The 16,327-nt window shown below is 39.9% G+C and overlaps 2 protein-coding genes across 2 annotated transcripts in view; both read left to right on the plus strand.

Annotated features, from left to right (window-relative positions):
- LOC100702223 (polyubiquitin-C) overlaps positions 1 to 16,327 on the plus strand; it is a 31,015-nt gene that overhangs the window by 5,019 nt on the left and 9,669 nt on the right.
- Positions 1,695 to 15,396, plus strand: LOC100708292 (beta-glucuronidase). Its single transcript, XM_003456161.5, has 13 exons — positions 1,695 to 2,139; positions 3,628 to 3,813; positions 4,277 to 4,458; positions 4,569 to 4,711; positions 7,277 to 7,464; positions 8,638 to 8,790; positions 8,936 to 9,114; positions 11,241 to 11,387; positions 11,839 to 11,923; positions 12,306 to 12,482; positions 12,563 to 12,698; positions 13,263 to 13,427; positions 13,993 to 15,396. Exons 1-12 carry the CDS (start codon positions 1,924 to 1,926, stop codon positions 13,412 to 13,414), a joined length of 1,944 nt encoding a protein of 647 aa, XP_003456209.2. The 5' UTR covers positions 1,695 to 1,923; the 3' UTR covers positions 13,415 to 13,427; positions 13,993 to 15,396.

The following is a 16,327-nucleotide window of genomic DNA, read 5'->3' on the forward strand; positions in this document are numbered from 1 at the left end:
ACTAACCAGTGGTATATATTGTTATCAAATGAGCATCTCCAGACTGCTATTATAATAACAACTTACTTTTATGTCACCTTCTAGTTGAAACCAGTGTGATTGTGTGGGAATGTCAATGCAGAAAAGCAACGAGGAGGATGGAGAGAGACACAAGAGCAGGAAGAATGAGGTTTCATGCCTGCTTTGTGTTCTTTTCAATGACTCACTTCAAAATGTTGGCTGAGGTTCTAAAGAGAATGCATCAGCTGTCACACTGAAGTCTATTTCTTCCCTCTTTGAACGGAGGTACCTGCCCCTTGTTGAATCTGCACAATAAAGGAAGGACGTGTATGAGCTTTGGCCTTAGATTTGATAACTAAACCAAGGCTATATAACCAGAAGGTCGCCGGTTCGATCCCCGGGCTCTCTGTCCTGGTCGTTGTGTCCTTGGGCAAGACACTTTACCCTACCGCCTACTGGTGTTGGCCAGAGGGGCCGATGGTGCGATATGGCAGCCTCGCTTCTGTCAGTCTGCCCCAGGGCAGCTGTGGCTACAACTGTAGCTTGCCTCCACCAGTGTGTGAATGCGAGAGTGAATGAATAGTGGCATTGTAAAGCGCTTTGGGTGCCTTGAAAAGCGCTGTATAAATCCAATCCATTATTATTATTATTATTACTGAAATCTGTGATTATTAGTTCTGAATTATTTTTAGACACTACAATAGTAGTGCTTAGGTTGCTTTTACAATATTAATATAGTATAATTGTAAACAGAGGTTTAGGTAGGTGAAAAAGGTTTAATGTTTGTAAGCAAAAGGTCACTGTATGCATGGCATTATGATTGGCAACTGAGCCACAGTCAAAATTTGATTCTAGACAGTGTCATGGTCCCTCAGTGCTCCTGGCCATCTCACCTCTCTCTCTCTCGCTCCCTCTCCATGTGTGTGTGTGTGTGCACTAACTACACTCTGTGTTTCAGAGGCGGGTCTTCCTCCATCTCCTGCCTACCAACACTTGTGCACCTGGGCTGATTATCTCACCTGCGGGTTATTTGATGATGAGCTGTCTCTTGCTTAAGCTTGAAGAAGCAGTTCACTCAAGGCTGGATTTTTAACTAGGAACTGTTAGTGGACTTGGCCCTCCTGTGGTTAAACATTTATGTTCTTTGACTAAGAGAGACTGCAACTAACCTCCTGCTCCCTTCTGCCGGGGATATTTGGACACTGGGTGTTAGTAATCCTCCCAGAGTGATCTCATGGCAAGGAGGAGTGAGGATTTGATTAAACTAGTGTCTTCTTGAGACTGTAACTGGGAAGTTGTGGATTACACTGCTTTGGGGCTTCAGCTAGTCACTAACCACTGGATCTATCTCCAGTTGTCGAACCTTTAAGTGTAAATAAACGCACTGAACTTTGAATCTGTTAATCTGCATTTCGACTTCATGTGAAAACAGATATGACTTAGATATGACAAACAGACATATTGTGTTAAGTTTGTTTCTTTGGTGACATCCTGGATGTTTCCTGCCTACTTTAATGTCACATTAGAAGAACTAAAACATTTAATTCTGAATATAGCAGCTGATTTTTTTTTAATTGTTTTCTTTTTTTTAAGGAAGATGAAAAGTGAGGAAATTGTCTGTCGGCCAAACCCCCCCCCAAACTGGCAGGGAAACTGTCGGCAGTGTAAACTTACTATTTTTATAAAAGGTAAATGTTTAGCGTTGAAATGCGAAACTTCGTCTGTCTCCAGCCTGAAAGAGTTAAAGGTTAGCTTGAGAGAAGAAAATAACAGGACTGAAAAAAGGGAACAGCGTTGGAGGGCTTTAACCAAAAAAAGCGGTAGTGATGTTACGTAATGCCGTTATCACGTGACCTCTAAAGCGGAACAACAGAGAAAACTTCGGGGTTCGTCTTTGAGAGGGCAGTAGGAGAGGGCTTCAGGATGTCTGTACCTGGAAGTTTCGCGGTGCTCCGTGTTTTGTGGCTGCTATCAGTGTTTGGCACGGTGCTCCCGCTGGACGGTGGCATGCTCTTTCCCCGGGAGTCCTCCTCCAGGGAGGTGAAGGAGCTGAACGGGCTGTGGGATTTCAGGGCTGACGGGTCCCCCAACAGGAACGAGGGCTTCGAGAAGGCTTGGTACAAACGTCGGCTGGCAGAGGTGAGCGGGAACGGAGGTGATAGCAGGTCAGATGAAATAAATCAGCCCACTTTGTTTTACTGTTGACAGGGTTACAACGGTCACATACAGTAATGTGCGCATTTTACTCTCTGTAAATAAGAACCTTTAAACATCTGCAATTATGTAGAGTTATACCAAAAAATAATCGTAAATAATAGCTACTTGGAATGCCATAAAACGTGTTAACACAAATATAAGAAAGCCTACTTAAACTTTTTGGTTTGACTCATTCATACGTTTAGCTAGGAACTGGGTGCGCGATACTAAGTTATGAAGCCCGGGTGGAAAGTCTCATGACCACTGCGAACTGAAGCTTTCGTGCATCCTCAGTTTGGATAGGTGGCTTTTCTGCTGCTGGAACAAGCCTGGTAAACTCCCAGAAAGCCTAAAAGTCGTTATCGGCAGCAACCACAGCAGAGCTCACTAATGCGTTTGCTCTAAGAACACATGATCCACTGGATGTGTTGTTTATCCACGGCTTGACATTAGCAAAAATAGCTTTTTATACCTGCAACCAGTGTGCTATGTGATAGCACACTGGTTGCTATCACATCAAGTTTGAGGAGGTAACTTATAGAAAACTAAAAAAAAGAAATAAAAAGCTTTAGAAATAACAAATTTAGACATTGTTACTTGATTTTCATTTATTCATCATCATTTTGCATAAGCATAATTGGAAGCATTCAGTTAACTTCACTTAAGCTACTTTCAAAGTAGGCAACAGATAAATCCACAAAAATATGAGGTTATAACAATGAACATAGCAGTGTTTTTGCAATATATAATTTATTTTATAAAGTGGTTTATTATGCATTGCATCAAATTACTAAGCAACTGAAACCACCTCACATATGTTAACATAAGAGGAGGGGAAATGATATTTGCTGAAACATGATGATCATTAGTCACAGCCTGCTGTTTTTAACAGTCTCAAAGTTTTTCTTGCTATGCTGCATGAAGATTTTTTTCAAAACCAAAACATGTTGATCATAATTGATAGTCTGGTATATTAAGTAGAATTAGAGTTGTGCAAGGCTTGTATGTGTCATTGTTTTACAGAATACCATTATCAATTCATGGCAATAGCAAAAAAAAAGTGGCCAGTCACTTTGGAGATGGTTGTCAGACTGTTTCAAAACAGTTAAATGTTTCCGTGTTTCACAAAGCCTTGCTTTAAATGAAGCACAAATGGATACATTCCTGTCAGATTGTCTTGTTTTGAGGTCTTTAGAGGCATTTATTGCAGAAAATATTCACAATTTTAGAAGGAAACAAAACCAAAATGAGAACAAAGGTCAAACCTTACATTATAAATATTTGGCAGACGCACACGAAGGGGGCTAATCATGAATTCAGAGAATCAAAATGAATTCAAATACATAAACATGTGTATTGCCTACTTTCAGATGGCTGCTACAGGTATCCCTGTAAAGTCCTGTCTTCTCTTTGTTGTTTTATATTCTTTAGACTGGCCCAGTGATTGAAATGCCAGTTCCTGCCAGCTACAATGACATCACACAGGACCCCACACTAAGAGATTTCATTGGCTGGGTGTGGTATGAGCGAGAGGTGTTTGTGCCAGCCCGCTGGATCTCCGATGAGGGAACAAGAGTGATTCTTAGAGTGGGAAGTGCTCACTATTACTCAATAGTGGTGAGTATCATGATAGTTTATTTATTTATTATTATTATTTTTACAAACATTAATTATTATTTTATTAATTATTAATGATATTTATTTGAAAATGTTCCAAAAACACACATAATGAAACGCTTTCTTGGAAAATATATACTTATTTTAAGAAAGCTAGGACACCAGCATCTGTATTTCTTGATATAAGGTCTGAACTGTTTAAAAGTTTGTTTGTTGCTTGGTAATGCAACAAATGTTTTCAGTAGATGAGAAGTTTGGGCTGCAGACAGGCTAGTTTAGAACCTAAACTCATTAAACTTGTTGATTCAGGCTGTTATAATACATGCAGACTGTGGTTTGCCATCATTTTGCTAAAATAAGGAAGAAATGTATTGTTTCAAAATACATCCTTGCTTCATTGTAAATGAGATTGTGTGTCACTAAAATGTAGCTCATGCAAAAAGGTGATCATTCTCTGTTGCAGTGGGTGAATGGAGAGAAAGTGACAGAGCATGAAGGTGGCCATCTTCCTTTTGAGGCAGAGATTAGTAGTTTAATCCGCAGGGACCCAACAAAGCCATGCAGAATCACTATTGCTGTAAACAACACTCTAACTTTGGAGACTCTTCCTCCAGGCACCATCCAGTACATGAATGATCGTACCAGGTACCCTCATTCTTTGGTTCATATTTTTAACTTTATTGCCACCCTTTAAAACTTTAAGCTGATGTGTCAGTGAGAATGTAGATGATGTGAAGACTGTGTTTGGTCTGCAGGTATCCTGATGGTTTTTTTGTGCAAAACATCTACTTTGATTTCTTCAACTATGCTGGGATACATCGTCCTGTACTGTTGTATACTACTCCTAAGGTGTATGTGGATGACATCATAGTGGAGACCAACTTCATGGATGACACTGGTAAATTAATTTCAAATTTCCTTACTAGCACTAAAGAATATGTGAGCAGGTAAACTGATGGACAACCCCAATTCTTAAAGTGTTGGAACAATGTGTGAAAGCCAAATGCAATGATTTGCACATCTAACAAAAACATATTTTATTCAAAGACTACAGAAAACTCATTAAATATTTAAACTGAGACATTTGACTATTTCATTTTGAATTTGAGGTTGGAAAATAAGTGGTACTCAAAAGAAACCAATGAATGAATATTACAACTAATTAGGTTAACTGTCAACAAGTGAGTAACATGAAGAGCATCTTAGAGAGGTAGAGTTTCTCAGAAGTAAAGCTAGGCAGAAGTTTGCCAGTCTGCAAAAAACTGTATCTACAAATTGTGAAACAATTGCAGAATAATGTTCTTCATTGTAAAATTGTGAAATTATTCTCTCGGCATTTAACCCATTCACTCAGTGAAGCATCGGGCAGGCACTAATCAGGCGCCTGGGGAGCAGCGTGTATGGACGGTACCTTGCTCAGGGGTACCCCTGAATCCACTGAACAGCTACCCTGAGGTACCTCAGGGTAGCCGTTCAGTGGATTCAAACCCCCGACCTTCCAATCATGGGGCGACCGCGCTACCTACTGAGCTATCCCTGCCCCTAAAACCTTGCTCTCCCCAGCTAGCTCTTCCAGCTGAACCAGGGGAACACTGAGTCATTTTCAGGCCAGATGACAGATATATTTTCTCCAGCATGTGCTGAGTATACTCCGTGGCCTCCTCCCAGTAGGACATGTCCAAGATACCTCCATAGTTTTACAGCATGTTTTGTAAATTACCGCATTTTGTTCGACATCCTCCTCGTGAAATCCAAACAGCACTGAGTCAAATTCCCTGTTCGTCTGAAACTTACACTGTTCCCATATTTTTTTCCTATCTGGTAGTGTATAAACATGCATGCTGAGCCCAGTGTGCCAGGTAGAAAATTTTCCAGTTGGGATTAATGATGCATTCGCAGCGTGTGGGAGGGAAAAAAAACAACAACTCAGATTGAATTGCATGCAGACAGCTTAATATTGGCATGGCCATTTATACTCGATGGTTACGATAAAGCCATTTTAACCATCGTAGGTGGGAAAAACTCTCGACATATCGAGTGTATTCGATATATTGCTCAGCTCTACTTCATGCTCGGCTATGAATAGCTACAGTGCTACCACCACCTGATAAAGTCGAGAGGACCACAACATCTACAAAAAGAGATTTTAAGGTCATTAAGGTGGAGGCCTTTTGCCACCTGGGTTGAAATTGGGTCCATAAAAACTTTGAACAGAATCATTAGTAAAGGATAGCCCTGGAAAAGTCCAATGCCCACTGGAGATAAGTCTGACTTATTGCCGGAAATGCAGGCCAAGCTCTTGCTGTAGTTGCACGAAAACTAAATAACTCATAACAAAAGGCCAGAAACCCCACTTACCCCAGCAGCACGACCCACAGAATAGCCTGAGAGGCACAGTCGAATGCCTTCTTCAAGTCCACAAAACACATGTAGACTAAACTCCCACACACATTTAAATATCCTTAAAAATATAGAAAAGTGTTCTGTGACCAGGACAAAAACCACATTGTTCCTCTTGAATCTGAGGTTCGACTAACGTACGAACTCTACTTTTCGGTACTCTGGAATAGATCTTCTCAGGGAGGCTGGGGAGTGTGATTCCCTTGTAATTGGAGCACACCCTCCGAGTCCCTTCTTAAATGTGGGAACCACTATCCCAGTCTGCCAATTCAGAGGCACTGCCCCAGATCTTGACATGACGTTGCAGAGGCGTGTCAACCAAGTCAGCCATACAACATCTAGAGACTTAAGGAAATCAGGACCAATCTCATACTACCAAGGGGCACTGTCACCAAAGAGTTATATTACCTCAGTGACCTTACCCCAGTGATGGGCGAGTTATCCTCAGACCCTACGTCCTCTACAGAAGAGGTGACAGTGGGATTAAGGAGGTACCTGAAGTATACCTGACTATATCCTCAGTTAAAGTCAGTAGTATCACTCTGCACTATAGACCATGTGAGTAGAGCACAACTTTCCCCTCCTAAATCACTTGATGGTTTGACAGAATCACTTTGAGGCAGTCTGAAAGTCTTTTTCGTTACTGAACTCCTCACACCCAAGTTTTTGCTTCAGCCACCTCCTGAGCCATGTCTGCTTGGCCTGCTGGTACCCATGTGCCGCCACCAAATTGCCACAGGCTAACCAAGTCTTCTACAGCTTGATGGCTCCCTTCAAATGGATGCTGCATCCTTGAGACTGAAGAGGAGAGGGACAGTCTGGATTCTTATCTGCACTCAATTCAAAAGTCTGCATCTCTGAACACATGAGGGTGCATCATGGTGATTTCCAAAGTCACAGATTTCACAAATTAGTACATTCTGTTTTTATTTACATGTTACACAGCATCCCAATTTTTTTGGGAACTGTACAAAAACATAGTGAATAGGATCCACATTAATACAATACAGATTGAATGTGCTGTTACTATTTATCAGACATTGCTGTTTCTTCTGGATTCTAGGTCTTGTTAGATACAAAGTATCTGTTCAAGGTGCTGCAACAGCCACCCTGAAGGTTACTCTGATGGACAAAGATGGTCACTGTGTGGCCTCCTCTAACACACCATCTGGAGTGCTCAAAGTTGTAGATGTGAAGCTGTGGTGGCCGTACTTGATGCACGAGAATCCAGGTTACCTTTATTCTATGGAGGTAAGACAACATGCTCGCAGGCATAGAGTTGTGTTTCTGCAGTGTGATGTGGTTTGACAATATGGCCATTAGATTTTGAAGGCTCATTAAGTGGGGTTTTTAAGAAGTAATAATCTTTTATTAATTGGTTAGTAGAGTGTACAGTGTAAAAATCACGGTTTATACCAAGAGGAAAAGCGAAAACCAGGATTTTGACTTATCCAGGTAACTTCAGGGTTAACCCTGGGCTTTCTGTGCCATGATGGTTCACTTTTTACAGGGACACACTTGTCAAGGTGTGTGAAGGTACCTCCAAATTAGATATCAACAGGTAAGAAGTCGCCACCTGTTTACCAATCAATTCTCTACAAAATAACGCCCCTGTTCCTGGAAGATCCTTCAGACCTCTTCAGGGAGAGTAGGATCTAAAGTTGGTTTGTTTTTGCTTTTTTTAATTTGGATCTAATGTCTTTGTGTTAGAAGAAACTTTAATCTTTGATTTTTTTATTTATTGTTCTATAAACATTAGCCTAATATGCGAGTTTCAGTTTCAGTTCAACTGGAAGTGCCACGTTTTCCCTGATTCTTTTATTCACAGCATGTTTTAAGTGCATTATAGATTCTTTGCTGGGGGAATACTTTTTATATTTGCAGCTTGTTAAGCTGTACCTTACAAAAAACACTGAATGAACCCTAAACTGTGTGTTGCATTGTTACAAGAATGTGCGTGTATTAACATTGTGATTTAGAAAATATATAAATATTATTATACTTGATACTAATCTGCTGCTAAACCTCTCTTATACTGGAAAATTGTACTACTAGCAATCACAACACACACCTGTTCAGTAAATTGAATATATTTCACTTTAACATGAAATGCTTATGCTGATGTAATGTTAGCTTATTCTTATGCTAATATCAGTAAGCTTCTCAGCAACCATCCTAACATTTTAGTCGGTGTCTTGTTGAGATAAACATAATAACCTTTTAAACAAATGATGTGCTGCCATGTCTGTTTGAAAACAGTTTGTTTAATTACGTGGGATCGTAATTTTGTTTTGATATCAAATTGGCTACAGAGAATTGCACAGTTCTACTGGTATTGGTGCCAACTGCTACATTTTTGGTGACATCATGTCTGCTGAAGAAGATGTAAAGAACAACGTTTCTACCATTTTCTTTAACCTCTAGGTCCACCTAATAGCAGTCAGTGAGACATCAACATATGAGGATGTGTATACTCTGCCAGTCGGCATCCGCACAGTCAACGTTACCAAGACCCAGTTCCTCGTTAACAACAAGCCATTTTATTTCCATGGTGTCAATAAACATGAGGACTCTGATGTGAGTACCACTAGAGGGATGAAAATCCAGGAGGACTCTGTCTTATTTGTCTTTGAAGCAATGTTCAACATTAACTTGAATCACAATTAAGGTAGACTTAATTTAATGACCTCATCTTTGTTTTCCTGGTTTTAATGTGTTGTAGATTCGAGGTAAAGGATTGGACTGGGCCCTAATTGTAAAGGACTTTAACTTAATTAAGTGGTTGGGAGCCAACTCGTTCCGTACCAGCCACTACCCCTATGCTGAGGAGATCCTGCAGATGTGTGACCGTCATGGGATTGTGGTGATAGATGAGTGCCCAGGTGTTGGCATCAAAGACATGTAAGTGTCACTAAACACATCTCTGTAGCCTATGAGTATGTTTGAGGTCAACAGTAAGAAATTCTGTGTTACAATGTGTGAAGATATGGAGAAACTTACATATTGGTATGGCAATCCTGTGACTCGGCACAAGGGAGTGCATCAGTGTTTGTGTTCTAGTACATTAGGCTAGAAAAACTGTGAGAGTCCTGTTCCTCCTGAGGCGGCTGATTACATCAAGCGTATGTGAGCAACACAACACCGGCAACTTGTACCAGGTGTCAGGTGTAGGTCTATAGCAGGGAGTGGTTGCTGTCTCTACTGAAAGGAGCTGTACCAGGACTGGGTCTGTTGGACCACATCCCAATTATAATTTATGGAATGAAGCTCAGCATTCAATGCTAAACTCCCCTCCATACTGTTAACCCTAACTCCATGACACACATGGAAGTGAACTCTATATATGTTACCTGGCTTTTTTAGTTAAACGACAACAGCAGGTGAAAGTCAAATCTAATCTTTCACATACATTTTATAGGAATGGGAGCCACCCAGGGATATGTAACCTCTCTACTTCTTTTCAGATTATGTACAGATAGTTGCAGGAAGCCGTATTTAAACAACTAGGTCAGCCATTTCCAAAGTCAAGAGCGCTGTAGCCCACTTAAAATTTAGAAAATCCATCCGGACCCACCCAGTTCTTAAATCTTCACTCTAATCAAAATACAAGAGAAAGTTATGTTTATTTCCTTGAAATTTTGGTTAAAAAAACAAACACAAGTTGTTGGCTATAAATTGCTAACGCTACCCAGTCCTATACAAAGTGTTACGGCCAATATATGATCCATCTGTAACTGGGACACAAACATCAATACAAGAGCAGTAAAGTTAGGTCATAAACATAAACAGTAACCAGTAATGTCGTAAACTAACCATCTCCTATTATCAGTTTTAATTCACTTTTTATATAAACAAATACATTTTATAAATATGTGACAGTACTTGTGAGTGACTTCAAACTAAATGCCTGTTATTACCGTACTTCCCACCTGCAGTACCTTTGTGGCCACACTCTGGTAACCACTGAACTGGATGATTAGGTTCCCTAAATTACAATATTTCTTAGCTTGTCAACCAAAGACCTGGATATATAAATTTACAAATGTGATACAAAGGATTGTGCAGTGATTGGTGGGATTTAACCTTTTTAATAAAAATAACGAAAAAGGTTAAGATCCTATATTTGCTGGAGCTCATAGCCTAGTTCTACTTTGAAGAGAATCACATCTAAAGCTGCGTATACAGTGTATGATTTTTGGACCACAATATGACCAACCAATGTGTATGCTGCATGAAGTGACATATCATCCAACAAAGAACAAAATCTGGTTGAACTGTGGCAGCAGAAGCTTATTCGTAAGTTATGTGTAACTCCAGGGGAACTTCAGGCCTCAAGGGCCGGTGTCCTGAAGGTTTTAGATATCACCCTGGGTAAACACACCTGAATCAAATGATTCGGTTATTATCAGGGCTCTGGAAAACTTCAAGACATGTTGAGGAGGTAATTTAGCCATATAAATAAGCTGTGTTGAATCAAGGACACATCTAAAACCTGCAGGACAACGGCCCTTGAAGCCTGGAGTCTCCCCACCCCTGGTCTAATCATTCATTGTAAATAAATATCAAACTTGACATCAGACCTAAGATGATTAATGTCAAACATTTTAGCAAGTAATTAGATAATGAGAGAGCTAAAATTTAAGTTTGTTTAAGGGCCTGGCCAAGTTGCACAGCAAACACTAAAGTCTGCATAATGTAAATATGAATAAATAGAATACTAATACTAATCAATAATGTATTGAGAATAAGTGTGCCTATTTTATTACTTTTGCAGGGGGTCAATATGCACGACACGATTTCCATCTGAAGTTCAAATGAACAATTAAACAGAGTGCTTTAAGCCTATTTGCATGTGTTGTAATTAATTTTGCGGACCCATACTGAGAAGCACAACAGTTGTGAGTTAGGTCTTCACTTCTTGCAGTGCTAGCTTTGTCTTGTGGTCTCTGTAGAGCCCAAAAGATGGATTGATCTAAGTCGTTAGTCTTTCAGCTCAGGCTGAGATGTCTTTTGTGCCTTGCTGATAGTCGCAGTTTTGGAAACTCCTCTCTGTCTCACCACTTGGTTGTCATGGACGAGCTTGTGCGCCGGGACAAGAACCATCCCTCTGTGGTCATGTGGTCGGTAGCCAATGAGCCCGCCTCAGAGATGCCTCCTGCTGAATTTTATTTCAAGTGAGTACAGGTTATTTTTCTTTTGAGGTGTAAAGCACTTATTATAGCCACTGTTCATATAGTCATCACTACAGAATCAAGCAACATGATGCCAAATGGTTCAATTTGTTTTTAAACTGTAAATTTAAATGGTAATTCAAACATATGTTCTGTCATGCTGAAGGCCTAAGAGAATAAAATAGTTTCTTCAGATTAAACTGGTACTTGTGGCTGCTCTCCTATTTCACATTGGGTCACCACAGCAGATGGATGTGCTGAGGCTGGGATTGGGTTTATGCAACTCTTGATCGAGTTACCACTATACCATGGAGCCACTAATTACTTCAGGTTAAAGACTAGTAGAAAAGAAATGTTTGTCTGTCATTGATTATGTGACATTCTAACTATGCATCTGATAATCCTGGTGACTCCTCAGGTATAGCAACGTCAACAACATTTGTTTTCCTTGCAGGACTTTGATAAAGCATACCAAAGCTCTGGACCATACCCGACCTGTCACCTACATCACAGACAGTAACTATGCCAGGGACAAAGGGGTGAGCTTCCACAGCCTTCACCTCACTATCAAGAAAATATTAAACTAACAAAAGATGCACAGCACTTTGAGACCACCCTTGAGTAGCAATTTACAATTTAGCAACAAGCCTGCACCTGTGACCCCACCCCCCACCCCATGGGAGTACCTTAAAATCCATCCATGAAGGAATGGCTGTGCGAGTACACAAAGTTTTATGGAAATACATTTTATAATTTTTGTCTAACAACAAATATGCTTTAAGCTTGTACATGAATGATAAAGGAAAGCTCAAGAAGGTGGAGTTTTCTTGCGGCCTTTAAAATATAAAAAAAAATATGTCGTCATCATGTTGAAGAATACCTCTAAAATATTTAAAATTATTTATTTTTTTTGCCCTCTAGGCTCCCTTTGTAGATGTTGTATGTGTAAACAGTTACTTCTCCTGGTACCATGATCCAGGCCACTTGGAGGTCATTCCTATTCAGCTCAACGCTCAGTTTGAGAATTGGTATGGAAAATACAAGAAACCCATAATCCAGAGTGAATATGGAGCAGATGCACTTCCAGGGCTTCACATGGTGAGAATACACTCACTCACTCAGTGACCTAGTCACCTGTCACTTCAGCATCTTTAACAAGTTTTACTGTCACTCTACAGGATCCACCCATGATGTTCACTGAGGAGTACCAGAATGCTCTCCTGCAGAGCTACCATGATGTGTTTGACCAGAAGAGGAAGCAGTATGTTATTGGTGAACTCATCTGGAACTTTGCAGACTTCATGACTGCACAAGGTACTGCAGCTTCAAAATAAAGCAACCTGTAGAACCACAACTGCTGCTGTTTTTCCTGTTTCTACAGTACTGATAGTATACAGTATAACCTATGTTTTGTCTAAAGATGAGAGCTCTTTTCCTCCTAGGTGATGGTTTATGGATTAAAGGGAAACTCAAAAGGAAATCTGGGCTATAAAAAAAAATGGCAACATAGTCAAGTTTCTAGATCAACTGCTGTGGAATAAAATGACCCCTCTTGACATTCTGCACACACCATTAGACACACACTACAACTACTGGATTCTACACACTGTCACTTTAACCACTTTAAATCCACACTGCACAAGTTTTTGCACAAACTGTAAATACCAAACAAGTGTCTTAGTATTAAATATTAAGATAATTTAACAATAATACGTAGTATTATTATTTATTATTTTCTTCTGCACACTGTCTACGGGTAAATGTGGCTACACTGTTTATCTGTATATGAAAATAAAACTTAAAATATTGCAGCTTTATTCAGTCACCTTATTATATTCTGCCCTGTAACAATGATATTTTCAAATTGTCTGTCTACAGCAATCCATCGTGTGGTGGGGAACAAGAAAGGTATTTTTACCAGGCAAAGGCAGCCTAAAGCAGCAGCCTTCATCTTGAGGAAGAGGTACTGGAGACTGGCTAATGAGACGGGGAGACTGCCTCCTTGGACTAAATACCCCTGTTCACTCTGAAACTGTGTTGAAGGTAACCAGTCTAGGACATGCTCCGAACCTTTTAAGCAATAATCTGAACAAATTCTGTGACATCCTGTTTGTAAAAATGCATGTGCATACTGAGCTTAACTATTTAACATTGATTATTTATTGCAGCAGTAGGGAACATAGAAAACAGCCTTACCTATGGGACAAGTCACATTTCTAAATGTAAACACAATCAGCTCTCCTTAGGACACCATTAACACTTCTGTTCATGGGTGCCTTAACATTCCTGCCCAGTTATAATGCCTCTGTGGGCCCAGTGGGTGAACTGTTGGGCCCCCAGGAAGGAATTCTGTGGGCACTCCCCACTGGACTTGCCCATGTGGGGCCTCTGTAATCTAGCCTATGTGGGGCCCAAAGAACTGTTTCTCTTTTGGGGAATTCTGTGGGCACTCTGTGGCAACCCATAGTGGGCTTGCCAACTTGTGGGCTGTGTTGGTCTGCCCACAGTACCCCCACAAGGGGGTATGTTTGCTGGGTGTTGAACACTTTGCTGCAGCTCTTTTACTAATATGTCTCTCTAACTTTTGTTTTGTTTTGGGTTTTTTCAGATTGATGCAGAAGTCACATCAAGTCCCACCATGGTGACATTCACCGGTGTAGGCGATCCACTACTTGATTCTGTGAGCACGGTGGCAGAACAGACTAATCTTCTGCTGTCGCTTCTGAGGATGCAGTATGATCAGTAGACTCCTGACTATTGTTCATCTAAAGTGACCTTGGAGTCATTTTCTATACGTTGAATGTTTCCCTGTGCTGCTCATTTAAATTCAAAACCTGCTGCTAGTTCAGTCATGGTGATTAAGGAATGTTGTTTTGTTGTTGTTGTTGTTCAGAAACGTTTTTCATAGGTGGACACTTTTTTTTTTTGCCCAAAGTCACTTGAAGTGAATATCGTTTACTTTCTGTGGTCTCTCATCACCACGTCACTGCAAATCGCTTTCAGTGTGTATCCAGCTTTACAAGTATTATCAGCCATTCCAGTCACTATGAAGTCACCCACACCAAATAAAGAATAAAAGCAAAGTTAGGCCTGTTTTACAATAAAGAAGAGCTAGTCTTTGCTATCTGATTGTGGTGATAACATTATTTTATTTTATTTCTGTTTTATTTTTGCTTCAAAAATCTTTCATTCAAGGCTAAGTACAGGGAAGATGCATCATTGGCATTGGATGCTACTTATATTGAGTACGCCTTGCTAGCACCAGGATGAACCCCTTTTTGCCTTCAGAACTGCTTTTACTCTGTAACATAGAGTCAACAAGGTACTGGAAAGATTGCTCAGGCATTTGTCCGTTGCTCATCCATGATAAAAATCTACTATTCCACCACCACATACCAAAGGTGCTCTATTAGACTGAGATCTAGTAACTTTGGAGGTCATGTGAGTAAAGTGAACTCATTTTCATGCTCAAAACCAGTTTGAAATTTGTGATTTGAGCTGTGTGACATGGCATAGTATCCTGCTGGCAGCAGACGTCATACGATGGGTAAGACCGTGATCCTAAAGGATCCTGAATGGACATGGTCAATAACTGTACTCAGGTTGGTTGTACTATTTTAAACTGTGCTCAATGGCACTCAAAGGCCACTTCATTAGATAGAAGGTGTCATGTGTTTTTCTGTCCTCAAACTGTATAAATGAAAAAGGGTGTACTGAAAATGACTGTCTGGAAGAACATTCTCTTTCATGCAAGCAGATTCTCCTTTTACACTGCATGTTTAACCAGTTGGGTTCCACAAGGTTAAATTCTGGGATAAGTTATTCTCCTTTTACAAGCTTCCTTTAGCCGCTATCAATCAATCTTTTTCTGGCATTTCTTATCATTTTTATGCCAGTGACATTCAACTGTACAAGTCTTCTATTTCACCAGCTGAATAGGCTGTCCATCCTAGTTTGCTGTGATCAGACAGTGGATTAATATTTCTAAATAAAGTATCACACCAACTACAAAGCAGTTACTTGTGTGTTGTTAGTAACTCATGGTATCTTTTAAAAATTCTAAGTAAATGATTAACAAAATATTTAAATGTACATTTATTTTAGATAACAATTTACAAATGAAACTGAAAGGCGAGCAGTACTTGCAGATTGAAACAGGTCTCAGCTATCCACACAACAGAAAAAGGAATGAGACAAAGCATAAAATGATACAAAGCATTTAAATATACATTGCAAGATACAAAAATAATCTGAGGTTTAGAAGATACTGAAATGTAAATAGGACCCCAGAGTATGTGTGAGAGAGTGAGTGGGGGCGGGTACCTCTAAGAGACAATGTGACACACTCAGCCACGGGTACTTTCAATTTTACTATGCTGTTAAATATAGTAATAATATTTTGAAATATGTCAATTAAAAACACAAATAAGTCTATCCCCAAACAACAGTCAGTATTTTACAGAGCTTCACAAACAGTTGTGAACCCCATAAACAAAGTGTCCAGCATACTTGTCCATCAAGGTCTTAAATAATCTTGTCTTAAAGACCTCATGGTATCTCATAACCGAATAAAGCATTTCACTCTCAGACTGCCTGCTTGCTTACGTTTTCTAGGATATTTACAAGTAGAATGGGAGGCAGAGCCTTCAGCTTTCAGGTCCCTGTTGAACCAGCTGCCAATTTGGATTTGGGAGACCGACACCCTCTCTAATATTAAGATTAGGCTTAAAACTCTCTTTTTAATAAGCCTTATAATTCATTCATTCATTCACTCATTCATTTTATTTTGTTTCACACATGGTACAACAGTAATTATTTTCCTACACACAAACCTTCCTTTCAATGAAAATAACGCTGTATCCATGCATGAAAAGGATCAAGAAGAAGAATACATTCTTATTAACACCTGCCACCTATCTATAACAGTGCAAGTAGGAAAATAC

The sequence above is a fragment of the Oreochromis niloticus genome, linkage group LG10, assembly GCF_001858045.2.
Source record: "Oreochromis niloticus isolate F11D_XX linkage group LG10, O_niloticus_UMD_NMBU, whole genome shotgun sequence".
Lineage (NCBI taxonomy): Eukaryota > Metazoa > Chordata > Actinopteri > Cichliformes > Cichlidae > Oreochromis > Oreochromis niloticus.